We start from the raw sequence: 27,137 nt of genomic DNA on the forward strand, positions 1-27,137 counted from the left end.
ACATGCATGGAGGTCAGAGGACTTTTGGGAGTCTGTCCCCTCCTTCCACTGTAGGATCCAGGCATTGACCTCAGTCAGGCTTGCAGGCATGGGCTTTTCTCACTAAGCCACCTCACCAGGACCACATAGGCCCTTTCCCTGTTACCTCACCAGCCTAGAAGCTCGCTCCTTCCCTTGGCCAGACTCTAACCCCTCTCAAAGTCAATCTGCTCCTCCTGCTCTGCTTTCTGGAGTCTCCCAGTTAGTATTTTTTTTTTCTTTTTTTCGGAGCTGGGGACCGAACCCAGGGCCTTGCGCTTGCTAGGCAAGTGCTCTACCGCTGAGCTAAATCCCCAACCCTGGTTTTGGTTTTTTGATTGTCCTGGAACTTACTATGTAGACCAGGCTCTTGAACACACAGAGGTTTGCCTCTGCTTCCTGAGTGCTGGATCTAAACATGCACACTGCCTTACCCAGCCTGTCTGAAGACTTGATAAAATTCTCTTGCAGCATTTGATAATTATGCAAGCACATGCTCACATGAACACATGCATGCATGCACATATGAACACCTAAGGACAGAATCAATATCTGCTTTTCTTTTTCTTTTTTCTTTTTTCTTTTTTTTCGGAGCTGGGGACTGAACCCAGGGCCTTGCGCTTCCTAGGCAAGTGCTCTACTACTGAGCTAAATCACCAACCCCACTATCTGCTTTTCTTAGCATGGCTTTCTACTATATAAATGCTCCATCAGGGCTTAATTATGAGCAAGCAGGAACTTCTCTTTAAACTTTTCATTCTGAAACAACGGTTCACTGTGTAGTTTAGTCTTCTTTAGTGTGCACAGTGGCCTTGAACTCTGGAATTTTCCCATCTGCCTAAGTGCTGAGATTGCAGACATGTGCCGCCACTCCCAGCCAGGCTCTCTTCACTGGATGGAAAGAACACTGGAATAAGAGGTAGAAAAGCCAAGTTCTATACACAGGGGACAAGAGATGTTCAGCAGCCTGGCTGTGGAGACTTCCCCATTCCAGGCTCTCTCTCTCTTGTTCTTTCTTTTTTTGGGGTGTAAGGGTGTGGGGTGGGGTAGGATCTCACTATGTAGTTCTGGCTGGCCTGGAACTTGCTAGCTAGAACAGGCTAGCCTCAAACTCACAAAGATCAGCCTGCCTCTGTCTTTCAAATGCTGGGATTAAAAGTGTGTGCCACTCATGCCTAGCTTCTTTATTTTTTTAAAAAGACAGGACCTCAGGCTGGAGAGATAGCTCAGTGGTTAAGAGCATTGGCTGCTCTCCTAGAGGTCATGAGTTCAATTCCCAGCAACCACATGGTGGCTCACAACCATCTGTAATGGAATCGGATTCCCTCTTCTGGTGTGCATGAAAACAAAACACTCATATACATAAAATAAATAAATAAATAAAACTTAAAAGATAAGTAAAAGGCGAAGTCTCCCTCATAGCACAAGCCAATAAGAAACTCAACATGCGTGCTCGCTTCGGCAGCACATGTGCTAACATTGGAACGATACAGAGAAGATTAGCATGGCCCCTGTGCAAGGATGGCAGGCAAATTGGTGAAGTGTTCCATGTTTTTAGACAGTTTGTGCCTCAAAAAAAAAAAAAAGAAAGAAAGAAAGAAAGAAAGAAAGAAAGAAAAAGAAAAAGAAAAAAGAAAAAGAAACTCTACATGCAAGCCTAGGCTGACCCAACTCAGAGCCATCCCCCTGCCAGCCTCTTAAAGGATGAGAATTATAGACCTGGAGAACCATGCCAGCCTCCAAGGTTCTAGAACTCTGCTCATCTTCTCTTTCTTCTCCATTCAGAGCTGTCTCCGTGTACCTTCCATGAACAGATCGGTCTCAGGGGAGTCCTTCATAGGTGAAGACCCAGTGCCCCACAGACTACCTGCTGTTGAATCCAGAGAACGGCTGGAGGAAGTGGAGGGGAAGGACGAAAATCAGGACAACAACAACGATGTCTTTCATACATCATTCCTTAGAAGGTCCAGGGCTTTCCGTGCCCGTAGCCACACTAGTGAAGCCCTCAAAAGACACAGCTGGGGGCCTGGCAAGGAGTTCCAGGACCCAATAAGCAGGTGAGTCCCCAGGGCACCTCTTGACCCTCCTTTGCCCATCTCTAGACCTTGGAGAAAATGTTTGGAAAGACATATCCTGTGTCTTTGACCCACCCCCACCCTGCTCTGGACAGACAAGGATCTCTGAGGAGTCACAGGAGTAGGAAGCTCTCCTGGAGAATCGAAGTCCAGTCTGTGATGAAGTTTGGGAAAGATGGAGTTTCTAACAGGGCTCTCCACAGTGCCACTCACTCATTCCCGCGATGGCACAGGCAGGTGGGGTGGGAAGGAGAATTGAGTGGGCACCATCTGAGTTTCATAGCCCCATACAACAGAGTGTAAAAAACAAACAAAACAAAAAAAAACTTGGAGATCATATAATCTACATTCCTTCATTCCACAGACAGGAACTAGGTCCAGAGAACTTTACGAGGCTTCCTGTTGGAAGTGGGTACTGTTTCCCCGGGGTTTCTGTTGGCTTCAGGTTGAGGCAGATCCATCTCTTGGACAAAGCTGCAGCCAGAAAAAGCAGGAGTTTTATGTTTCTTAGTTTGTCAGTTGGTTTTTGTTTATTTTTGAGACAGAGCTTCAGGTAGCCCAGGCTGGCTGAGATGACATGGAAGGACTCTGCTTGGCTGGGGACAGCTGCCATCGAGCAGAGGTCTGCACATTCTTAGCAGGCTTAGGGAGAAGAACCCGCGTCTTCCCTATCTCCTGGAAAATCCCTGACCACTTCCCCCAAATAGAGGAAGTTAAAAAAGAGAAGGTGGGGGAGGGGATTGTCCACGTGAGTCCAGGGCTCCTGCTACCACCAAGGGTTGTCTCTTGATGTGGGCATGGTCTTCTTGGACATGCCCTTAGCTCTGGTGAGTGGTTCAACACTCTTCAGAGTGGAACGAGCGGGACGGCGGCGGGGGTGGGTGTTGTTGAGTGAGGGAGATGCTTCTGGGACTTTGTCCCAAAGCTGGTTTTGTGAGAACTGGGTGAACGGCAATACATTCCCACAAGGCTGGTTTAAGTGTCGTTTGTGACGTCTGCCTACAGTTTGAATGTCTTTTGTGACGTCTGTCTGGGTGTCTCATTGTCACCTCCACAATAATTCTATGCCTCAGGTGCAGAGGGATGGAGCGCTGGCTTTCCCGTAGCTGAGTGAAAGATGTTGTCACCTGACACCAAACAAGGAGACATCACCTTGCCCTGCCCCTCTGTCCTTTCTGGAGGGTAGTACTGCCTTTGTACCAGCAGGGGCCGCTCTTATCCGAAGCCAACTGTGCCAAGGCCGAGAGTAGTTTGGGTCTGAGTTGTGCCTAGGCTAACAGGAAGGGCTGGGCTGGGGGCAAACAACAGGGCTGGGCTGAGGAACTGTTCGTTCCTGGTGCCCATCACTTACTACTGCCTACAAGGGTTGCGGTGGCAATGTGTGTTTCAGGAGGAGTCTGCATTCATCGGAATGCCCAGTCTCCCAGGAAGCCCCCTTTCTACAGAGCCTCGAGGAATTGGGCACCCCTCTGGGAGCTCAGCAGCAGGAGCAGCAGCAGGGGCGGGAGCAGCAGAGTGGCCAACCTTTCCACCGGGTATGACAGATAGACCCCCTCCTGATCCTCTCCTGCCAGCAACCACTCTGTACTCTTCTGTTCCATCAGCTGCTGAGTCTCTCTGTGCCCGGACCTGGCTCGGGCTCCATCTATCCTCTGTGGCCCTCTGTCTGCTTCCCTGTCTGTATGCGCTGTCCCGGACGTTTGGTAGCCTGCCCCTCTCTCTTTCTGTAACATCGTTTCTTCGTTTCTATGTCTGACTCTCTGTATTGATGTGGGTATCTCTGTCCCCTCTCCCTTATAAGTCCGCTATCCCTCTTCTTTCTGTGGGCCCTACAGTTCCCAGAGTTAGAACTGCACTTATTATCTGTGGAAATAAACTAGGCATCTGGTACACTGAAAGACACAGTAGCTCTCTAACAAGATTTTCATAGGGGTTGGGGATTTAGCTCAGTGGTAGAGCGCTTGCCTAGGAAGCGCAAGGCCCTGGGTTCGGTCCCCAGCTCCGGGGAAAAAAAAAAAAAAAAGATTTTCATAGGAATAGCAATTGCGAAAGGATACAGAGCCTAGAGCATAGGTGGGTACTGTGGTCCTGTCCATCACATGTGAGGCCCTGGGTTTAATCCCCAGCAATAGAGGAGGGGCCTGGGAAGAGGGAGAGAATAGAGAGGACCCAGCCATGTTCAGCTTTGTGAGTGGGAGAATATAATAAGGGGGAGTGGTCCCAGGATCTAAGGACCACCAAGGGTGCACAGGTTTGAGAGAACCCCCTGACTGTAAGCTAGTGTCTTTCACCCCAGAGAAAGCCCCAATCCTCGGGGGAGAAGATCCCCTCCACAGGAGCTCATGCACCAGCTGCCCAGGGTCCCTAATCTGACCCTTACTCTGAGAGTCTCTGAGGTGTGAAAGAAAGGCTGAAGAGTTTGTGTCCAGCCTTTCCGGTGAGTAGCAGGACCCCATCTTATTCCATCTCCTAGTTTTCTCCACCCACATCTCTGGAGGTTTTCTCCCCCGACAGCCTCCATTTTAAGTGAGAAAATAGAAAGAGCTGAATAGAAAGAGAAAATAGAAAGATACTGAACTCCTAGATCTTCGTCACTTAGCAGCTGGTGGATCGATCTCGTCTTCTTCCACACCAGAAATAAAACTGCCTTACAATTGCAGTTATTAGAAGAGACGCATTATAGGAAGCACAAGGCCCTGGGTTCGGTCCCCAGCTCCGAAAAAAGAACCAAAAAAAAAAAAAAAAAAAACAAAAGAAGAGACGCATTAGGCTGCCCGACCCGGAGGCAGGCACACAACATGGAGGGCACATACCGTGACTTAGGGAAATGGCTTTTCTTTTCTTGATTCTCACCCTTTTTTGCCCAGACCTTCTTTCCTTCTGTATTACTTAGTCCCTTTTAGTATTGTTACTCCTTCTCTCACCTTTCCCCGCACCCCTCTGCTCCGCCTGTTTATTATGTCCCTCATCCGATCTTTAAGGCCTCTCTTTAATATTCTCTTTGCCATAGTGTTTGGGGTTCTTGTTTTTCCTTTTTGTGGTATTCCTCCAAAGCCTGCTGACCAAAAGTCTGATTCACTAGGGCTTGGGCTGCAGACAGACATCTATAAGCACAATCTCATTCCACAATGGGCCTTTTCACACTGTAAAGGAATTTACAGTATGTGTGCACAAGCGCGTATGCATGCGTGTGCGTGTACACTCATGTCCTTGTGCATACGCAGGTGTGTGTGCATGTTCATGTGCATGCAGTCAATGCCTGGCTGTTTGCTGGGATGTGAATTTCTGGTCCTCTCACTTACAAAGCGAGTGCTTCCATGACCACACAGCCACCTCTGCAGCTCTGACCTACTAAACCGCAATTTGCCCTCTGCTTTCCAACTCACCACAGCGACAAATACTCTTGTATTTTCCCTTTGCTTTTGAGTTTGTCTATTTTATTTTATTCCAGATAGGTCTACCTATGTACCCCAGGCTGACCCCTCCAGACCTCCCTAGCTTTGGGCTCACGGGCACACCTCCACTTTTCTGTTTTGCTTTTGTTTCTTTGGACTATGTAGCCTTAGCTCGTTTGGAACTTGGAGTGTAGACCAGGCTCACCTCCAAACTGTGCTGCTTGTGCTGCATCTTAAGTGTAAGGGTTACAGGCATGAAGGATGATCCCCAACTCTGGCTGCTTTGTTTTTTAAAAAAAATATTTGTGAGATTTATAAGTAACAAAACCAAAACCAAAACAAACAAAAATACTTCCCATCCCAAGACTTATAACATCATCAACTCTTCATTCCTGCTGACTGCTGGCATATACTTCCTCTCCCTCCCTTCTTCCTTCCTTTCTTGTAAAAAGTGTATCTATTGAGACAGGCTGGGACAGACTGGCTTGGAACTCTTGTTATAGAACAAGCTGGTCTATAACGGACTTCCAGACAGCCTGTGCCTCCAAGTGCTGGGATGAAGGATGTGTGCCACCAAGCTCAAACTAACTTTTTCTTTTTCCTTTTTTTTTTTTTTTTTTTTTTGAGCTGGGGACCAAACCCAGGGCCTTGTGCTTGCTAGGCAAGCGCTCTACCGCTGAGCTAAATCCCCAACTCCTCTTTTCCTTTTTTTAACATCCATCGATTTATGTGCCTGCACATGTGCCTTTGTGTCTGGGTGGAAGTGGAAAGACAGCTTTCAGGTGTTGGCTCTCTCCATCCATCCATTATACAGATTTGGGAGCTCACACTTAGGTTAGTGCAGGCTTTATTCACGGATGTCTCTTTGGGGTCCCCCTTTTCTTCATTTCCTTCCCACCATAGGTAACATCATGAAGAATTTTATCATTCCCCCCTTTAAAGATTTTATTTATTTGTTTTATATGAGCACACTGTAGCTGCCTTCACACACACCAGAAGAGGCCATCATATCTCATTGCAGATAGTTGTGACCCACCATGTGGTTGCTGGGATTTGAACTCAGGTCTTCTGGAAGAGCAGTCAGTGCTCTTAACCACTGAGTCATCTCACCAGCTCCCATCATCCCCCCTTTTAAAAATGTTTTTAGCACAAATGTGTTTACTGCTGAATGTTTTTATTGCTGAATTTTAAAGCAGTGATGGCATGTTTCATAAAATATTCTAGATTTTTCTCCTTTTTTTGTTCTGAGACAGAGTCTAGGCTGGTTTCAAGCTCTTTATCTTCCTGCTTAAACTTCCTCTGCTAGAGTTGACATGGCTGTACCCTCACTCCCAACAGCATAACTCACACGCAACACTTATTTACTTTTTAATCTCTGTGCTGTTGCAAATTGTTAGTCACTCATTCATATTTTATTTACACTTCCCTTTTGAGACAGGGTCTTATGTAGCCCAGGCTAGGTTGGAAGTCTCTATGTAGTTGAGGATGACCCTCTAGTCTCCACCTCTCAAGTGCCGAAATTATAGGCATGCAGTGCCTTGCCATTTGCCTGTGGTACTAGGGATGGAAGCCAGGGCTTTGATTACACTGAGCAGGCACTCTTCTGACTGAACTACATCCCTAACCCTGTACTTTTTCCCTGTAAGTTTGTTATTATGGGAAGCATACCAAGGCTCATCCATGGAGGACAGAACACAACTTTGTGAGATTCGTTTTCTCCTTCCATTGTTCCATGGGTTATAGGGATGAGACCTGTCTAGAATTCTGACATAACACATCACCCGTACCAGCCCTTGCTGTGTTTGTTATTAGTTTATTTTTTTTCTAGACAGTTTTTTTTTCTGTAGCCCTTCTTTATGGAACTAGCTCTGTAGACCAGGCAGGCCCAAATTTAGAGACCCATCTGCCTCTGTCTCCTAAGTGCTGGGAATAAAGGCATGTGCTACCACTGCCTGGCCACTTTGGGTTTTTTTAAGTTAATTCTTTTATTCTAATCTTGTTTATTATTTTTATTTTGAGATAGGGTCTCTTTATTATGTATCTCTGGCTGTCCTGGAACTCCCTATGTAGACCAAACTGGCCTTGAGCTCTGCCTGCCTCTGCATCCCGAGAGCTGGAATTGAAGCTGAACTACCATGCCAGTGTTAGAGTGTTCTTTTTTTTTTATTCTTTTTTTCGGAGCTGGGGACCGAACCCAGGGCCTTGTGCTTGCTAGGCAAGTGCTCTACCACTGAGCTAAATCCCCAACCCCCCCCCTTTTTTAAGATTTATTCATTTATTATATATAAGTACACTGTAGCTGTCTTCAAGAAGAGGGCATCGGATCTCTTTACAGATGGTTTGGAGCCACCATATGGTTGCTGGGAATTGAACTCAGGAGCTCTGGAAGAGCAGTCAGCGCTCTTAACAGCTGAGCACCTCTCCAACCCAAGTATTCTTAATTCTGTTGCGCGCTTGCTTAGTTTCTGCTTCTTGCTTTGGTGAAAGTGTCCCTGAGAACAGCCCTTTGCCATATGTCTGCCAGAGATTTTTCCAGGCTGTGTGCCTGGCTGGAATGCTGTACCACAGTCTCCACTACGCACCTTTATTAGAGTTTGTTAAGTGTTCCCTTCCACTCCCACCTGCACTCCCTCTGGCCCAAGATGACCTCAGCATTCTGTGCCACCACAGTGTTGCTGGTCTGGTGGCTGTAAGTCATTCTATGGGGCTAGAGGTGGTAGGGAACTGTCTAGTATCTGAGAGATCAAGGAGAGGTAGTAGGGGACTGTTGTCTAGTATCTGAGAGATCAGGGCTGTCACTTGTACACACATAGCGTTGTTGTGGTCTAAGTTTTATTTTGTTTGAGACTGGGAACTTATTACGCAACTCTGGCTGGCCTGGAACTCCTTATATTAGACCAGGTTGGCCTCAAATTCACAGAGATCTGTTTGTCTCAGCCTGGTGCTGGGATCAGAAGCGTGCACTGCCACATCCTGCTCATTTTTGTCATTGTTGTTGCTTTTGAGACAGGGTTTCTCTGTGTAGCCCTGGCAGTCCTGGAACTAGGCTAGTCTTGAACTTGGAGGTCTGACTGCCTGTTTCCTGAATGCTGGTACTAAAGGCATGCACTGTCATCACCACCCAGCATACCTGGCCTTTTAAAATAGAACCTGTGGGGTTGGGGATTTAGCTCAGTGGTAGAGCGCTTGCCTAGCAAACACAAGGCCTGGGTTCGGTCCCCAGCTCCGAAAAAAAGAAAAGAAAAAAAAAATAAAAAAGAAACTGTGTATGCATGTGTGTGGGTATGTGTAACCTAGTACTGTGTGAGAAGAGGAGGGCAGAGGAGGACCTTGAATTCCTGGAGTTCCAGGTGAGCTATCTGCCGACATGGGTGCTGAGAACAGAACTACTGTCCCCTGCAGGAGCAGTGATCATGCATAAGGGTAAAGCCATCTCTCCAGCCCTGACTTTTGAGTCTGCAGATGAAGAGTGAGATAATCTAAATGTATCATCTGTACAGATGGGATAGATACTGGTGAAGTGTCTGCTTGGACACAGAACTGATAAGACAATTAGCACAGTTTCATGACTGACAGCTCAGACCAGCTAAAATTCTCAGTAGCAACTGACACTTACATTGTGTAGGTATATAATTGTTTTCCTTTAAAAACATTTCAACTTATTTGTGTGTGCACGCCTGCACATATGTCTGTACCCCACTTGTATGCCTGGTGCCTGGAGTCAGAAGAGGGTGTTGGATCACCCGGGACTGGAATTACAATTGTGAAACATCCTATCGGTGCTAGGACTCAAACCTGGGTCCTTAAGCAGCCAGTGCTCTTAACCACTCCAGTCTCTTTGTTTTCATAATGATGGTAATCACTTTGAATGAACTAAGATATAATCTCTCTGTGTGACTGAGTTCCCTAGCTAAGGATGTTGAACATTGTTTTTTTCATAAATTTACTGGCCATTTGTGACTGGTTTGCTTGCCCATTTATTGCCTAGGCTATTTATTTTGTTTTTCCCCCTTTTATATTCTTCTAGACATCAGTCCTGTCACTTGTCTATCTAGACTTTCTCTCATGTTGTACCTTGTTTCTTCACTCTGATAACTGTTTCCTTTGCTGTGCTGAAGCTTTTAAACTTCATGTAATTCCACTTATCCATTGATGTTTTATTTCCTGCCCTTTGGAATCCTTTACAGAAAGAAAATCCTCTGCTCAGGGCTGGGGATGTGCTCACCTGTTGTTCTGGGTCATCCACTGCATCAGTGGTTACAAAGAGGGCTCAGCAGTTAATAGTCCTTGCTGCTCGTACAGAGGACCAGAATCATCTGGCTTATTTCCTGTGCAACACCAGCCCTAAGGAGTCTGGTGCTTTTTCTGGCCTCTTAGGGCGCCTGCACACATGCTGTACACATATATACACTCAAGCATGCATACACACACACAAAGAAACAAAAACAAAAGCAAAAACAAAAAAAACAAACAAGCTAGACTGGCGATGCGCAGTGGAAACCCCCAGCCCTCCAAAGATGGGGGCAGAATTGTCAGAAGTACAGGTAACCCTTGGCCACATCGCAGAAGACCCTGTTACAAAACAAACAAAACAAAACAACCAGTAAGGTTTTGCCTATGCCCTTGTCTTGAAATGTTTCCCAGTTTCTTGCTGCAATTTCAAAGTTTCAGGCCTTACTTTAAGGCCTTTCATTCATTTGAATTAATCTTTGTTCAGGGTGAGTGAATCTTTAAACTTTGCACAGGGGCCATACTAAACTCTGTCTTAGCAATTTCAGTGTCTACACTCCTGAGGCTCTCTCTTCCCTCACTATGCTCAATGTGTCCTTAGACACTGATCCTTTGTGGTTATTGTGTGTTCCATGATTTATATCGATTTTTTTTTACAAAAAATTATTTATAGCTGGGTGCAGTAGTTCATTCCTTTAATCCAGTACTCTGGAGGCAGGGGCCAGCCTAGTCTACATAGTGAGTTCCAGGACAGTCAGAGCCACACAATGAGATGTTATATCAAAATAGAAATCAACCCTAGAGTCAGATATGTCACCAAAAATCTGTAATTCCACCAGTTCGGAGGCTGGGGCAATGGAATCACAATTTCTTTTCTTTTCTTTTTTTTTTTCCTTTTCTTTTTTTCCGGAGCTGGGGACTGAACCCAGGGCCTTGTGCTTGCTAGGCAAGCGCTCTACCACTGAGCTAAATCCCCAACCCCATAATCACAAACCCTGGAATTTCAAACCAGCTTAAGCTACGTAGTAAGACCCTGAATCAAAGAAACCAATCACATGTGCACATGCGCACACACACACACACACACACACACACACACACACACACACACGGCATGATAGGGGGAGGAACAGAGACAAAAAGAAAGAGAGAGAGAGGGACAGGAGATGGCTCAGTGCTTAAGGACTCCTGATGATCTGGGTTTGATAGGAAGACACATTGTGGAAGAAAAGAATTAGCTCCTGCAAGTCGCTCTCTGACCTCTACACACACACACACACACACACACACACACACACACACACACACACACACAAAATGTAGATTTTAAACTTAAATTTTTAAAAAATTTTAAAAAAGGAAAAGCAAGCATGATAGGCGTATATCAAAACATCACATTGTGCTCCTTAAAATATGCTCCATTATTCTGCATTGATTTAAAAAAAAAAATCCCAATTTACAAATGGGATGAAGTAGCCCAGGCCAACTGCAATCCAAGCCCTTGGAAGGTAGAGATTACGTCTTTAATCCCAGCACTCAGGAGGCAGAGGCGAGTTTGAGGCCAGCCTGGTCTACAGAGGACAATCAGGGCTACAGAGAAACACAAACCCAAAACCAAAACAAGTTCGAGATAGTCCTCAGCTAAGTGGTGATTTCCGGACCAGCCTGAGGTACCTAAGACCCTTTCTCAAGAATGAGTTGAAAAGAAAGGGGTTGGCAGGTGGTCTCAGCGGGTGATAGTGCTTGCTGTGCAGAATACCAAGCCCGAGTTTGATCCCTGAATCCCAGGAGAGAAGGAGAAAAGCCATTCCAGAAAGTTGTCCTCCGATCTCCACACCTATGTTGTGACACACCCAACAGAATTTTCTTTGCAGGTTGATGGGTTAAGCTGCTGGCATACTAACTTAACTCTTTCTAGAGAAATAGCCCAGATAAGGGGTAGGGGGAATCTTGGGAGGCCTGGTGGAAGGGCTGAACTTTGGGGGAGACACATTTGAGGAGGGCAGGCAAAGTGAGGGCTTCATGTGAGGACTCCACACAATTCCAGGGTCAGAGTTTCTGCCATCTATCTGCTACCTCTTCGGTTCACCCCGCCACTGGCATGCTGTCCAAGGCTGTGTCCATGAGTGGCATCAATCTCCTCTTGGACTGCTCAGATCCAAATGGTGAGTAAAAGTGGGAGTGAGGAAATGGTGGCCTCTTCCCCATCCGTATCACTGACTGTCCCAGAGTTAGCTGTTCAGAGTCAGACGACTGACATCGTGCACTCAAAAGAGGCTGGGGCTCAAGAGAGGAACCTGCTTGTTTGTTTTTGAGACAGGGTTTCTCCGTGTAGCCCTGGCTGTCCTAGAACTCGCTCTGTAGAGTAGGCTGGCCTCGAACACAGAGATCTGCCTGCCTCTGCCTTCACTGCCCAACTAAAGTGAGTGAACTTACTCAAGACACCAGTATCACTGAGACTGTCCTGCCAGTGGAGGAGGACATGGATAGAAGGTGTCTTTCCAGGCTCCCCTATCACTAGAGATGGAGGACGGTTACTTAAAGTGCATCTTTGTCCTGAAGATGACCTATGCGGGGACTGGCAAGGTGGCTCTCTGGGCTTAGTGGGTAAAGGTGCTGTCTAACCACTTGAGTTCAATCCCCGGGACCCACAGGGAGGAAGGAGAGACTCTCCTGACCTTCACGTGCCTGCCGTTCCCCTGACATGCACACAGACAAGCAACTGAATAAAGATTAAAAGATGGAGTGTAGGGAACTCAGTGCGGAACCTCAGCCCTCTCCGTTTACCAGAACAGGAACAAACCCTTCAGTTCCAGCTAGCTCTCCACTTTAGCTTGTTCTCCAGTCGTTCAGCTGTGCTCTCCCCAGACCCCGCCCTCTGTCCTTGCTCCCCAGTGGCTGCCCTCAGGAATGGCGTCACATGCACCTGCAGCCTGGGAACCTGATCCAGGTGGAGGGGGTTGGGAAGGCAGCCTTAGGTGCCTTTGTCTGGCTTTTTCTAGACACGTCTCTCTTCCTTGTATACTTTGCAGGTAACTCATCCCAGTCCCATGCCACAGACCTCAACAAATGGTGAGTTTGGGGGATCCTGAGCCCACAAAAGGCCTGGATGTAGGAGTGATGGGTGTAGGCTTTGTAACCCTGACTCCCTGCTTCTTCAAACACTGTCCCCCAACCCCCACCCTGCAACACTTCCGATGAGAGAGGCCTTCAATCGCCGCCATCCTGAGCTGCATAGAATCCTTGGGCTTTCTGTTGTGCAGTAGCCCGGAGGGATGGAACAGAGAAGGAGTAGCCAAACCCTACAGAATCAGCCGAAGAGCAGGGAGAGATAGATCTGCTGGCTGATGTCAGAGACGTATGGGGGAGTTGGCCATTCTGCTGCTGGATGGACAGTGACCACGGGTGGGCTTTGGATGACAGATAACCGGCTGAGGGAAAGTGATTCTAAGGAGAGCTATTTGAGGGCTGTGGAATTCTCAGCAGAGGGGACAGGGCCCGAAAACGGAGCTTAGACAAGGAGATGGATGCGGGACGTTTCAATAGCTGTGCAAATAAGCATGCAAAATCAGCACCTGTTCATCTGGCTTGTGTGGCCAAAGCCTTATTAGGTTAGGGCAGCCCTTACGCTCAGTGTGTTTGTGTGGGCAAAACATGGGCCCTTTAAGAACCGGGCTCTGATTTGTGATCCTAAAATTCTCTAGCTGACACAACCTCCTGGCTCCGGTCGGGATTAGCTCATGGGATGGGCTGATGAAATCCCAGGAAATTCAGTTCTTTATTGGCTCTAGGCCCAGGGGCTAGTTTCCAAACAGCAGAGGGTCTACACAGGGCTCTTGTTCTGAGAGGGGGAAATGCCCCCTGGAGGGACCTCTCTCCACTCTTGAGGGAGAACAGCTTGAGAGGGACTGGGCCCTCCCATCTTCAGCTGGAGAGGAAGCAGGAGGCTGCTGTTATCTGGGAGGAGTCTGGAGTTTTCTCATAAATAGAGGGGCCTGGAAAACTTGAGCATCCTGATCCAGAAGAGCCACAGAGGTGGGGATTATCTCCAGTGTCCTGCCATCCCTGTGGTCTATTTTCTTTTCCAGCTCCCTACTCCTCACCTCTTCCCCATCTCTCTGCAGTGGTAAACAGCTGGAAGAGGACTCGGGGACCTGGGCAGGGTCCTCCTTGCGACGGACCTTCAGCTTCCTTTTGGGCATGACCGGCAGGGACAAGGTAGGAGTCAGCCTGGGAAGCAGTCGTAGAGCTGCTACCCTTCTTATCCTCCTTGTCCACCCTTCCCCAATTCTCCTGTTAGAGACTCGGGAAGGGCTCTCATTGTAAGGGAATAAATATATGATGTACCTTCAAAGCTCTGAGTGCCCCAGTAAATCAGCCTTTCTCTGTTCCCCTCCTCTCCAGCTTAGCCGACAGCTGCTGCAGACAGCTGGAAGAGAAAAGGGGGCAGGAGCTGAGAACCGGTCCAGGGTTCCCTCATTTTAGGCCACCCATAGCTAAGAGGTGGGCAACAGAAATCTTGCCCGTTGGACAAGAGAAGGATAATTAAAGCAGTGCCTCTTGCTTATTCATAGGGTGTTAGAGTTTTCCAAGTGCTTTTACACTCGTAATTTTATGGGTGGATACAGCAACTGCAGGGTTGAAATAAGACCACAGGCAGAGTGGGAGCTTCGAGGTGTGTGATTATTGAAGCACATGTGTGGCGTGTGCCTTCGGATGCCAGGAAGTGAAGGTGTCCTGCTGTCTCCTCTGTCATTACCCCTTGGCTCCGGGAAGCAGGGAGCTTCCATTTTCTTCCTTTTTAGACTCTATGCTGTTTTGAAACAGGGTCTCCCTCTGTAGGGCAGACTCCCCTGGAACCCACTATGACATAACCTAGCTAGCCTCAGCTAGGCCTTTCCTCCTGTCTCAGCCTCCAGAGTGCTGACCATCTAGATTCTAGATTCTACGAATGTGACATCACACTCGGACTTCTTTTTTTTTTTGGTTCTTTTTTTCGGAGCTGGGGACCGAACCCAGGGCCTTGCGCTTCCTAGGCAAGCGCTCTACCACTGAGCTACTACCCCAGCCCCCCACTCGGACTTCTTATTCATTTGCTTGTTTGTTTTTGAGCTAGGGTTTCATATAGCCCAGGCAACCCTTAAATGATGTAGTTGAAGATCTTGAACTCTCTCTCTTTTTTTTTAAAGATTTATTTATTGTATGTATAGGAGTACACTGTAGCTACTGTCTTCAGACACATCAGATGAGGGCATTACAGATGGTTGTGAGCCACCATGTGGTTGCTGGGAATTGAACTCAGGACCTCTGGAAGAGCAGTCAGTGCTCTTTTTTTTTTTTTGGTTCTTTTTTTTCCGGAGCTGGGGACTGAACCCAGGGCCTTGCGCTTCCTAGGTAAGCGCTCTACCACTGAGCTAAATCCCCAACCCCGCAGTCAGTGCTCTTAACCTCTGAGCCATCTCTCCAGCCCAGATCTTGACCTCTTGATCCTTCTGTTTCTGCTAGGATTCCAGGTATGCACTGCCACACCTAGCCATAGTGACCCCCATCCTCTTTCTCTCTCCTTCCCTCCCTCCCTTCCTGATTTCCTTCCTTCCTCCCTCCCTTCCTCCCTTCTCTTCTTTTCTCCTCCCCTCTTTCTTCTTCTGCCTATGACTACCCAGCCCCGCAGCCTACCTGACCATCCTGCCTCAAGTGTTCTGAGCACTGGGACTGCAGGCTCCACTTACTGCAGCACAATAAGCCACTCTCCTTTCCCTCTGGTATGCACGTGGGTTCCACCCCAAGGTCACATCTGAGCACTGAGAGAAACCTGGAGGCAACACCATCCTAGTCATCTGGCAGAATCATGAGATCTCCCCAGTCAGGTGGTTTTGGAGGCCAGACTCTGAGGGCAGGCTTCCCTCCCTACAGGTGGGCATAGAAGGTAGAGATATAAGCTGGGCCATTGCTAGGACTCTTCCAGAGAGGGAGTTAAAGCTGATGGAGACATATGGTGGACACATCACAATCTCAGAACCCCTGGACATGGACACGGGGGAGGCAGACAGGGTCAGGAATCAGACAGCTAGAAAACAAGCAAGCAGGAAGCCCTTAGGATCTGAGTCTCCCTCCCCCCAGGGCACAGGCTCTGTCAGGCTGTCACACTGCATTTGCTCACCCTTGGCCTAGCAGCCCTGAAGGAGATTGAGTAACCTGAAGAAGGGGAACCTGGGTAGAGACTCTGGAGCATGGACAGGGAACAAGAAGAGCTAGGGTAGGTCAGCATATTGTCCTGCTTCTTGGTCTATGTTCCCCAGGGTCTCTGGGCCCGACTTTCTCTGGAGCTCTCCCTCCATGATTTGTGCCTACTTCACGCTCCCTTTCTCTGTCCCCCACTTGGGTACCAGTGCTGAACATTGTTAGGGATGGAGAGGAGGAGGAGGTAGCTTGTTTCTCCCTGCCTGACTGGCACCCTATAGGTGGCCAGACACTTTCCTAGAACTCATTTTGTACTTCTTAGAATGGCTCTGGCAGAGACAGAGGGTAGTGATACTACATTAATCGCCATTTCACAGACAGGATAACCTAGAAGCTGGGCTACTTAGAGGTGGAGCAATCATAGCAAGTGGCCGGTGCACCCCTAAGCCTTCCTCCACAAGCTCTTGCTAGGAAGCCACTGTGGTTATATACACCTTAGTCATCCTCAAGTCATGTCCAAGGCTCAAAAAAAGGCTCACATTAATCAGAAGAAAGGCCGATTTGTGGACTGTGTGTGCTTGCATCTAGGCAGCCAGGGACACTCTTGGTCCCCCGTCCCCCCCCCCCCCCCCCCCCGCCATGGCCCTTTGGAAACCAGACCCTCCCCCTGCAGCTGTCAATGAGAATGGTACTTTTTTTTTTTTCTTTCAAGCTGAATGAGCCAAAGAAAGCATTGGCTACTTTTAGATTCTGGCAGAAGTTTTTGGTTTTATATATATGTAAGAGCAATTTCTCAAAGATGTCACTGATAGGATTACAGGGGGGCTGGAAGGAAAGGGTTTGGGGAAAAGGAGGACCCCCAGAAAAAAAGGGGAAATGTTAATTGTTCCAGAGTCTATAGAAAACTGAGTCAAGCTGAAGACATAGTGCACTATGCAGAGGGTTTTAAAGGTTTGATTTTCCAGGACACATGAGGGAGAGGGAGTAGGTGGAAGGGACAGCAAGCTGAGGTTGGGGGAAACACAGTAAAAGACTGGAGGAGTGGGGAGGTTACCCACCTCTTCCACAGACCTTCCAACATGGGCTTTATGTACTGACCACACCCTCAAAGAGTCTGGGGGCAAACTTAGATTTTACTGGTTACTCTAAGTTTTGCTTATATCAATTTCTGATTCAGACCTTAGAGAAAAGGGAGGTCCCAGCCCAGCAGAGGTCTCTAGCCCCGCAGTGATGAAACCAGACAGCTGATTCTTACCTCTGGCTGACGGTACATTTCTCAGCTTTGGCTGGTCACTCAAGGGGGCAAGTCTGAAGGCCCAGAGCCAGTAGGTACATGGGAGGCCCTGAGGCCTTTCCTAGGATTCCTTCAGAGAAAAACAGAATGGGTCTGGGAAAGATCTTTCTGCCTCATCTGGCTAGCCTGGACTGACATTGTTTCCTTTTTCCTGGCCTTTACTATATAAGAATCCTAAACCGGAGAATGGGTATAAAAGGTGAGGGAGTTCGGAGGCAGGAGATAGGTCAGAGGAGCAGAGTGGGCGGAGCAGAGTAGGGGTGAGAGCTGAGGAGCCCAACCAGCACAGCCGGTGGTTGAGGCAACAGAGCCCAAATTAGAGACTGAGGCTAAAATTGGCACTCCAAGAGCACTGGGTTGGGCTGGAAACCTGCAGCCCTAACACCATCCTGTCCTGTTACTGAAAAGGGCAGAAGCAAGTGACAGTGGCTGGGCCTCTCTCTCTTCCTCTTTACCACACACTTTTTTGGGACTAGATTAGGCAGTACCTTAAATTTTTACAAAGCTTTGTTCCAGGGTGCTCTGGTTTTTACAGAGAAATGGGAGGCCTTGAAAGGTGGAAATGGAGCAGACTGGAGAATTTCCCCAGTGGCAGGAAACTCAAGTTGACTCAAAGGGTCCAGAGAGATGAAAACCCACCCACACTCCACACTCCTCAGCGAGCTCAAATGTTTCCTGACCCGGGCAAGTTGTTTCTAGTCTCCTGTGACAGAGAAAACTGCTGTCAGGACACAAGGAAGGATTTCCTCAGCTAGCCTCAGGAAAGGTGGAGACTTCTCACCTTTAATTGGCAAAGGTGGGGCTGAGAAGGATGGTCCGGAGTGTGGTCCACAAGGCCCAGAGTGCTTGTGGGTGAGGGGAGGACACCTTCTCCTGTGGATTCCTAACCTTTGGAAATGAGTCTCCTTCTTCACTCCTTTGGGGGAGTGACTCCGGCTAAAGATGAAGTTTCTAGTTCCCCTTTGATTTCCCCCTCCCTCTTGTCATATCAGTTCAACATTGTAAAAGCCGTCTGTGTACTCAAGCCTGTTTGATGGGCTCTTACGGCTAGGTCTCCCAGCTACTGATAAGGTGACGGAATCCTCTAACCTGAGGGTCTTTAAAGAGTGAAGTTACCCGGAATGGGCGCCAGTGTTTTTCAAGGACTGCCGAGCTAAGAGGAGGTCGCTGAGGTCAGAGCGTGTCCCTAGGCGCTAAAGGGAAAAGGGATCCTCGAACCTGTCCAAGGACCCCTGTCCTGCAGGCTGCAGCAACACTAACCCCGGCATCCCGTCCGGTGCTCGGGTACCCCGCCCTGCCTCCGCTCCGCCTCTCCCCTTCCTGAGCCCGGGTGGGGGAGGAGACTAGGGTTTGAGGAACTGGTGCTGGGTGCAGGGGCGAGGGGACTCAGACTTCCTGTCCCCGAGGCCGACGCGTGCGGCCGGACCCCTCCCCCGCCGGAGCTGGACACCCGGGGCCGCCGCGTCCTCCCGCGGCTCACGCTGGATTATGTCTCGGATCGAATCCCTCACTCGCGCGCGGATCGACCGGAGCAAGGAGCAGGCGACCAAGGTGGGCTGGCTCTGCGACCGGGCGCCCTGCCGACCTCTGGGCCTCCGCCCCGCGCCCCGCGTCCCCCCGCCCGCTCTGGGGCGCCGGAGTCCGCGCGCCGCGGCCGGACGGGGTGGGTGGGGCTGCGAGCGCGTGGGGAGGGGGCTGGAGGACCGCAACGTGACCCGCGTCTCCAGCACCCGCGCAGCTTCTGTGCTGGGATCTAGGAGAGCTGAGCTGGGTCACCAGTGGTTCGGCGGGACCGAGTGTTTTGGGCCGCTCGGAAGAAAGTTGCTCTGGTAAGGGAACGAGCGGGAAAGGGGGGCGAGCGTGTCGGGTTCCTGGGGACGACGCTCTCCGGCACCCCTTTCCTAACCCCAGTTCCGGGGGTTGCTCGCGGCCGTGCCCCCTAGCGCCAGTTCGGTCGTTCCCCCTTTGTCCCCACCATCGGGTGGAGGGGGCCGGAGGGGGTGTTTTCCCAGCTCCCTCCCCCACCTTCCCGCCCCTCCAAGACAAAAGTCAGCTCCTCCTCTTCTTGCGGATGGACTTTCCAGCTGTGATTCAGTTCTTGCCTGGGGTGGGCGGGTGTCTGGGGTCAAGACAGCAAGCGGCCGCCCATTTTCCCCGCCAGGCCAAGCCGATTCCTCAGGTGAAGCGAGCTGCCTTTGTGTGGCTGTGATGCCTTCTCTCATTCTGAGCATCTCGGTGCCAGGAACCCAGAGTAGTTACCACCCTTAACTGTTCCATCAGCCTCCAGGATCCTGGCTCTCCAGCTGTCTCGGCTGACCCACACCCCACTCCCCTCAGCCGTATTTCGATTATCGCCTCAGGTTGGGGGGCCCTTCACCTGTCATCTGGAGTCTGGCTGTGTAATTATCAGCACACTGCAATGCGACCTCTCCAGCGCGCTTTTTCAAGTGTCCTTTATTCTTGTCTTTGTATTCAGACTCACTCCCAAAATGCCATGACTTTCCTCACCTCAGCTCACAGGAAGTGGTGAAGCGGAGGACTTGTAGATGAATAAGTGAAGCCAGGGGGGAGCCTGGTTCAGGCAGACGGCGCCTCCCTGTACCTCAGGGCACTCACATTATAAGGCTCTCTCGGAAAGCAAGGGCAGGAAGGGCTTTAATCTTAATCCCTGTCCTTAGTGAGAGCCTAATGACCCTCCCGCAGCCAGGCGGCCAAGCAGATCATTTTCCGGCTGAAAAGCCACTCTCTGCGAATGGAAAGCTGCCCTATCCCTTCCTCCAGGTTCCGGGCGCTAGGTACTTGTCTTACTGCACTGGGAGAAGGTCGGTAGGGGTGGAGAGCTTGGGGAGGAAGCTCAGTTTGAGGCCTTTTTGTAGGGTTTCAGGATGGAAATCTGCTCACCGGAAGAAAACTAGCAGGACTCTGAGCAGCTCCAGGATGAGGTGACTGAGTGTGAACTGTGGGGTGGCAGACAGGCTCTTAACAAACCCTAGCGACAGGCCAGGCCCCAGCACCCGGAGTCTATGTTTATTTTTTCAACCGTTTGAGCGAGACCCTGGAGTGAAGCCAGAGGGGGTGGGGGGAACTTTTTGAAAGCACGGAAATTTGGTTCCACCCTAAAAAGGAAAGCCATTGGGGGGGGTGGGGACCTGTGGGGCTGTACGAAGACATTCTCAGGGGGCCTTTCTCTAGTCCAGACACCTGGCGTCTCATCCCCTGTTTTTCTTTTTTCTTTTTCTCTTTCCATAACACAGTAACTGGAAATCCAGAGGCCTGGCTTTTTATCTTGTGACTAGCTAGCTACGGAGGAGGGACTGGGGAGTCTGACTGGTCTCACAGAGACCTGTGAGTGGTTCTGAGAGGGCAAAGAGACCATGGAGAGGAGGGAGGTTGTCAGTTTGAGCTGGTCGGAAGGGGAGGGACACCTCCGGAAAGCTGTGGTTACCGAAGTGGGGGAGTTGGTTCTCAGCCACGAACCCTGGATCTCCCTCTTCCCCTCCCCAAGCACACCAGCTGTCTCCTTTCTTTTTATACTGCGATGGAGAGTAGGGGGGCCCACTGGAAATGAGATTATTTGAGGAACATGGTCTTCCCTGCTACCTACGAGGGAGAAGGGTCAGCCCAGAGATCCGCTGCCTTTCCCCACCGCTTTCCTTACTCCTAGATATGTTCACAGAAGGAAGAATTCAAGTGTAACCTGCCCCTTTCTCCTTCCCCGGGCTTAGGATCTCTCCTTCCGCCCTCGATGCTTCCCTTTTCTCTGCATTGTTTCTGTTCTTCCAGGCTGTCTTCTGTTCTCCGCCCCCTCAGTTCTCTCTGCCCTACTTCCTACCTCCTCAAGCCTCAAAGCTGCTCCTTCCATCTTTAGAGCCCCTTATCTCCCCAGCCTACTTTCCTGAGCCCTAACGGTCCTGGCCCACAGAACAAAGCAGGAGCACCATGGGTCTTCCTGAACCCTGTGCCTGATGGGGAGCCGGGAGAGCGGCTGCCTTTGTTCTGAGTACCAGAGAGGTGGCTGGCTTTGTTTGCAGGGCCAGGAGGGCAGAGCTGGGGGAGCCCTGGAGGGAAAGAAGAATCCAGAATTAGTTTGAGAGATTGGAGGAGTTGGGTCCTCTAGGAAGCTGAAGTTTGGAGGCCATCCAAAAAGATCCTAGGGGCCATGGGTGTTCAGGAAAGCACTGAGTTGGGAGAAAGAGGCAAGGCTGGGCACAGGGAGTTTAGACTTAGAGAGGTCATCTAGGGACTGCAAGATGTTTGAGGAGCGCCTAAGAACACCCAGGGGCACCAGAGGAGGTGAAGATGGGTTTGGTTTCCAGTACTGGAACTGTGACCTTCCATCAGGGAGGGCACGGATCAAACAGTGATTCCCATGTGTGCATGCTTCTTGTATCGGGGGTGTGTCTCTCCGTCAGAGATGCTCAGGGGTGCTCTTTGAAAATTAGTGCTCACCAAGCTCAGTGGACATAAGAAAGCAGTTCCCATTTTAAAGTTCAGCTTCTGTGTTGTTGTAAGCTCTGAGTGAATTGGTCATGGTTTCTGGAGCTGGTAGAGAAACGGCTGAGAAAGTGCTGGCTAGACCCTTCTGGGTTTGTTTGTGTCTCCTTAGGGAGGTGGGGGGAGGGCTGCCGGCAGCAGCTACCCCCTCCTAACTCAGCTGGCCTGCCTTGTGCCAGGAGGGCAGGGAGTCTGGCACAGCTATTGTTTGCCTGTACAAATGCCCGTCTGTCTGCGTTTTTCTTGCCTTCTCCCTCTTGGCCCGACAGGTGTGGCTGGGAGGGGAGCAGGCTGGGGTCCAGGGTAACTGGGTCTCAGAGTCTCTGGCTGGATTTTATTGCCTATGGCTTAAGTGCCCCTTTTTCTGCATCACCAGGAGCTGCCCAATCCCAAGTCCAGTGGTTTGCCATCCTTCATTAAGCAGAGGTTTTCTAAGTGCCTTTGTGTATTCCATGATGGCCTTCTCTTTTGTGTCTGGCTGTGGTTTTAGTGTCTGCATTTGTCTACCTTCTCTCAGCTTCCAGTCTTTTCCTTGGAGCGTCTGAAGGAGCAGACCATCCAAAGTCCTCCTCCTGGACTCACATCAGGAATCTTCTCTCTCTTCATTCTCCAGACTCATAGATGTCCCCTTGTGGAATTGAAACCGAGTTTGCAAGCTCTGTCCTGCTCAACAACAGCCCTTCCCTTTACATCCAGTGACCCTGTGTCTCAGCTGTCCAGGGCGGAGCCACAGGCTTTCAGTCGCAGTGGGCTCCTTCAAGAGTCCTCTGGCTGTGGAGTCTTAAGAAAGAGGCTGAGGCCAATCTCTCACAATCAGTGATGATTGTGAATACCACACGATTCTCCCAGAGGCTTTGGTATGGAGAGAGGAAGGCGGCGAGAACTGGGAGAGCCACTCTGACTCATCCAGAGGAGCCCAGGAAGCCAGAGCCTAGTTTTGCCTTTATGTGAATCATTGTTTTCTCTTAGCCTAGGGCACAAGATGGCGAGACCTTGTCTCCCCACAGTGGCCAAGGTTTGGTGTGAGAATGGAAGGAGGTTTTGGGTTGACATCCTGACCCCTAGGGTAGGGCTCAGTCAGAGGGAGTAGGAGATCCCACTCTGGAGTGCTCCAGGAGGAGGCAAAGGAAGGACTGGAAAGGGGACAGAAGTTCCTATGGTTCTCCTAAGCAGTAAAGGGTGTCCCCAGAGCAGGGATGCTACCGGAGACCCTGTCTTTCTTTATTTTTTATCTCCATTTCCCAACACACGTTGGGTGCCTGCTGTACATGAATGAGGCTTTTGGGTCTTGGGATGAAAGTTGGCCTTGAACTCCTGATTCTTCTGCCCCCCCCCCCCCAAGCACTGGAACTACAGAGTATGGCAAAACACCCAAATCTGTTCAGTTTGATATTCAATTACCCCACATGTACCATTAGCCTGGATAGTGTCCGTGAGCAGGGAAGACTTCGGAGATCTGTGAAGAAGAAGCAGGAGGACATCCAGAGCTGGACAGCAGAGGGTTGGGTCAAGCAGAAAGGGCTCTGAGCCTTGAGGTAGATGTTTGGACTGAGGAATGACAAGTCTTTCTTGCCCCTGTGGTACTAGGTTTTAATGTAGGGCTTCACATCTATTAGACCCTTGAACCCTGGTCAACATCCCCTGCCCGTTTAGACATTTTCTTTTAATTGTGTCTTGCTAAGTTGCTCAGGCTGGCTTTGAACTGACCAGCCTTGCACCTCAGCCTTCCCAGTACCTGGGCTTCCTGGTGTGTACATCACCCCTAGCTATGATTGCTCCCTTCCTGGACATACTGTGGCATGGGGGACGCGAAGAGCTGTTCTGCTTGCTGTGTGTAAATGGGAGACAGTGAATCAAACCAGCCCACCCCCCACCCTCCCAGTAAGCAGTTCCCATGTTATTCCATTTTCCACAGCTTGAGCCCTGGGGCGGGCTCAGTACAGCCATCTCTGGGACAATAGTGCTAGGCCGTGCCAGGGCTGCTCGCTGCTGGCCGGCGGTGCTGGGATGTGCTGTTGCTACTGTGGCTGCTGCCCTCTGCTTGACCACCTAGAGCAGGGGTCACTTGGAGAGAGGGTGAGTGTTGATAGGTGGAAGGCAAGAACCAGAGACCTGGGGTCTAAATGGGCAGTGGTGCAAGGAGGCAAAGGGCTATTAGGGCCCTTTCTGGCCCCAGTCCCTTGGCCACTCCCTGTAGAATTGTCCAGGGAGGTAATACAGAGAGGTAATGCTGTGTGGTAAGAGCCTATTGCAGCTTTAGAATGTGTCTGTAAGCACACTGTTCTTTCTGGAGTGGCCCTGGCCAGGCAAGTTGTTCTGGTGACTGCTATTCTCCTTTTTCTTGCTTGTTTTTAATTAAATTGTCATAACTATTCATACTCTAGATTGGTGTCCTAGAGAAGCAGGAGAGGGCAGACGTAGAGAGAGAGAAAGAGGGGGGGAGGGAGGAAAAGAGAGAGAGAGAGAGAGAGAGAGAGAGAGAGAGAGAGAGATATGTGGGGGGGATGGAGAGAGCAAGTGCATATGGTAAGGGATATTTAGGCTTGGCCTTTGAAGTCCAAGAAGGTGAGCTGGTGACTTTGATCTAAAAGCAATTAAAGAGCTGTACTTTCCCACAAGACAGCTAGAATGCAGAGCAATGGGAAACTTTTCTAGTGATTCAGGTAGGTAGGATCCACTAGAGCAGAGGATGCTGAAGTGGCCCACACTAGAGTCTGCTAAGGAGGAGTGTCTCTTAGCAGAGGAGGAGTCAGCCACAGGGACAGGGAGGGAGGAGGACCATCCATTAGAGGAGTAGATGCATGGCTGAGAGAATGTAAGGCATGGAGGAAGAGTGTCTATGCCAAGAGCAGGGGACAGGAGAGAGGACCAAGATAAGGAGAGAAGAGAGCAGTCAGGATAAAGAGATGAGCCCATGCCTGCAAGTCCTGTACTTTGGTGGCTGAGGCAGGAAGACTACCTTTAGTTCAAGGATAGACAGGGCTACATAGACCCTGTCTCAAAACAAAATAAAACAAAAAATTACCAAACAAAACCCCAAAAGTACAGCAGGGGGAGAAAGGAAAAACACATGGCTGAGGTGGAAAGGAGTGAAGCAAAGAACAAAGGAGGTTATCTCCTTCTAGATCACTGGGCTCTGTCACCCTCAGGCTACCCCAAGGCCCAGGCACTGTGGTCTGTTGCTCTCCAACCTACCCCAAAGCCCAGGACATTGTGGTCCATTGCTCTCGGACCACCTCAAGGCCCAGGGCACTGTGGTCTGTTGCTCTTGGGTCACCCCAAGGCCCAGGGCACTGTGGTCTGTTGCTCTCTGGCCCCTGGACTATTGACTCAGCACCTTTATACTTCCCTTTTTCTCATCCTCCTCCTCTGACTGCCAGTGTGGTTAGTGGCATCAGCAGGACTGCTTATCTAGGCCCAGGCTGAACGTTTTTTACTGAATTGTGACGTTCTGTCCTAGGGTCCCAGCCAGTGTCCTCAACTTGGGGCTCCTACTCTCAGCCTCAGCCACCTGCACGGTGTCCTTGTCCCCTAACATCTTTTTTTTCCCTTCGAGACAAGACTTCTCTATGTAGCCTTGGCTGTCCTGGAATTCATCATGTAGACCAGGCTGGCCTTGAACTTATCATGTAGACCAGGCTAGCCTTAAAGGCTGAGATCCACCAGGCTCTGCCTCCCAAATGCTAGGTTTAAAGGCGAGCTTCACTCCTGCCTGACTTGTCCTCTAACACCTCTAATTAATTAGAACTAAATACTTTAGATAGAGGGTCTCACTGTGAAACTCTGACTGGCTTGGAATTTGCTATGTAGGCAAGGGTGGCCTCAGACTCAGAGATCTGCCTGCCTCTCCTCCTGAGAGCTGGGATTAGAGCCATGCCCCACTGTACCAGTTACCCTGCCCTTTCTAATTTACTGGCTCGGTGTGCCATGGTTTGAATGTGGGTGTCAGTTCCGTTCTGCCGTGCGGAGCCTGGGGATTGACCTGGGCTTGTCAGGTGCCTTTGCTTTTCTGTCTGCTCTCTTCTAAGCTTCCTGTTTGTTTGTTTTTTCTTTTGGTCATGGTGGTGGTGTTGTGAGAGGGCCTTACATCACTATACAGCCAAGGATGCCCTTGAACTCCCAAGCTTCCTGCCTCTACTGCCTCAGTGCCGCTTGTGTGTGTCTGAGTGTGTGCAGTGCGCGAGCACGCTGTTGTTTCGCCACAGTTGTTCTGTAGTCCGGGCTTGCTGCCTTAGTCTCCCAAGTGCAGAGGGCTGGGCTGCCATAGCCGATGTTGCCTTTTCATCTTTTCTGGCTCTTGGAGCTTGGGGAGGAACGGAAAAGAACTCAAGGACTCTTAGAGAAGCTGGAGGAAGTAAGGGAAAGCTTGAAGGCAAAGGTAAACATACCCCAGGGGGCAAGAAGGTACTCAATAGTGCTGAGATCCGGGGTTCAGGGGTATGCTCGGGTACCTGAGACACGCGTGCGTGCACGCACACACATACACACATACACACGCACGCACACGCACACATGCATACACACACACATACACATGCGCACACAGACACACGTGCACACACACGCGCACGCACACACGCACACATGCATACACAATGCATACACACGCATACACACGTGCACACACAGACACACACGCACACACACACGCATACACACATGCACACACACAGACACACACGTGCACACACAGAGACACACACACACGTGCACACACATATACACACATGCGCACACATGCGCACACACACAGACACAGGCACATGTGCACGCACACGCGCACACACAGACACACGCACACACTCACACATGTGCGAGCATGCACACACACACACACACACACACACACACACACACACACACACACGCATACACACACACTGCCAGCAAGGGATCTTTTAGGCTTTGGCCGAGTGTAAGTAGAAGAGTTAGAGTAGGGGTCCTGACCTTTGAGTTGATGGTGTCTACAGAGCCATTCTGCCCCCCTGTACCCCCAGCCAGTCTAATGAGGGGATCTCCTGCTTTGCCATCCCTGCTCCCCCATGACTGCTTAGAAGACAGCAGCTCCAACACCCGTTGTCATGGTTATGAGAGGAGCTAACTCCCATAGATTGGAAAGCGCTGGTGAGCTGGCACCCTCTCTCTGTGCATCTTCCCCCAGCACAGCACAGAGAAAGCGCACAGCAGCCCGGGGGCGAGCAGAGCTAAGGCTGGAAGGTGGAGTGAGGACGCAGAGCTCTAGAGCTAGGGAGATGAGTGGTAACAGGAGGCAACCCAGTCGCCGGGGTCAGGTAGGTCAGAGGCCTAGCAGCCTTTGGGACTGACTGCCCAGGGCCTGGTCGTGCCTGGACAGCCGTCTCGGACACCCGTGCATAGCGGCTTGTGCTTTAGCAGTTGTTGTCACTCCAGCCTCTCTCTAGGCAAGCATTTCTCCCATGCCTCTGCTTTCAG

At 50.1% G+C, this 27,137-nt stretch overlaps 1 protein-coding gene and 1 non-coding gene across 40 annotated transcripts in view; both read left to right on the plus strand.

Moving 5' to 3' along the window:
* Arhgef2 (Rho/Rac guanine nucleotide exchange factor 2) overlaps positions 1-27,137 on the plus strand; it is a 59,216-nt gene that overhangs the window by 11,298 nt on the left and 20,781 nt on the right. For 12 of the 39 annotated variants that reach the window (XM_087623444.1, XM_087623473.1, XM_087623443.1 and 9 more), the window contains 5 exons: positions 1,804-2,075; positions 3,484-3,628; positions 11,766-11,883; positions 12,751-12,790; positions 13,843-13,936. In XM_087623444.1, coding sequence (XP_087479570.1) covers positions 1,825-2,075; positions 3,484-3,628; positions 11,766-11,883; positions 12,751-12,790; positions 13,843-13,936 — 648 coding nt within the window. In that variant the 5' untranslated portion in view covers positions 1,804-1,824. 39 annotated transcript variants of the gene reach the window in all.
* Positions 1,468-1,574, plus strand: LOC120101166 (U6 spliceosomal RNA). The gene has a single exon (XR_015678653.1). It is a non-coding gene; the product is annotated as a U6 spliceosomal RNA (small nuclear RNA).

The sequence above is a fragment of the Rattus norvegicus genome, chromosome 2 (genome assembly GCF_021556685.1).
Source record: "Rattus norvegicus strain SHRSP/BbbUtx chromosome 2, alternate assembly SHRSP_T2T, whole genome shotgun sequence".
NCBI classification, from domain to species: Eukaryota; Metazoa; Chordata; class Mammalia; order Rodentia; family Muridae; genus Rattus; species Rattus norvegicus.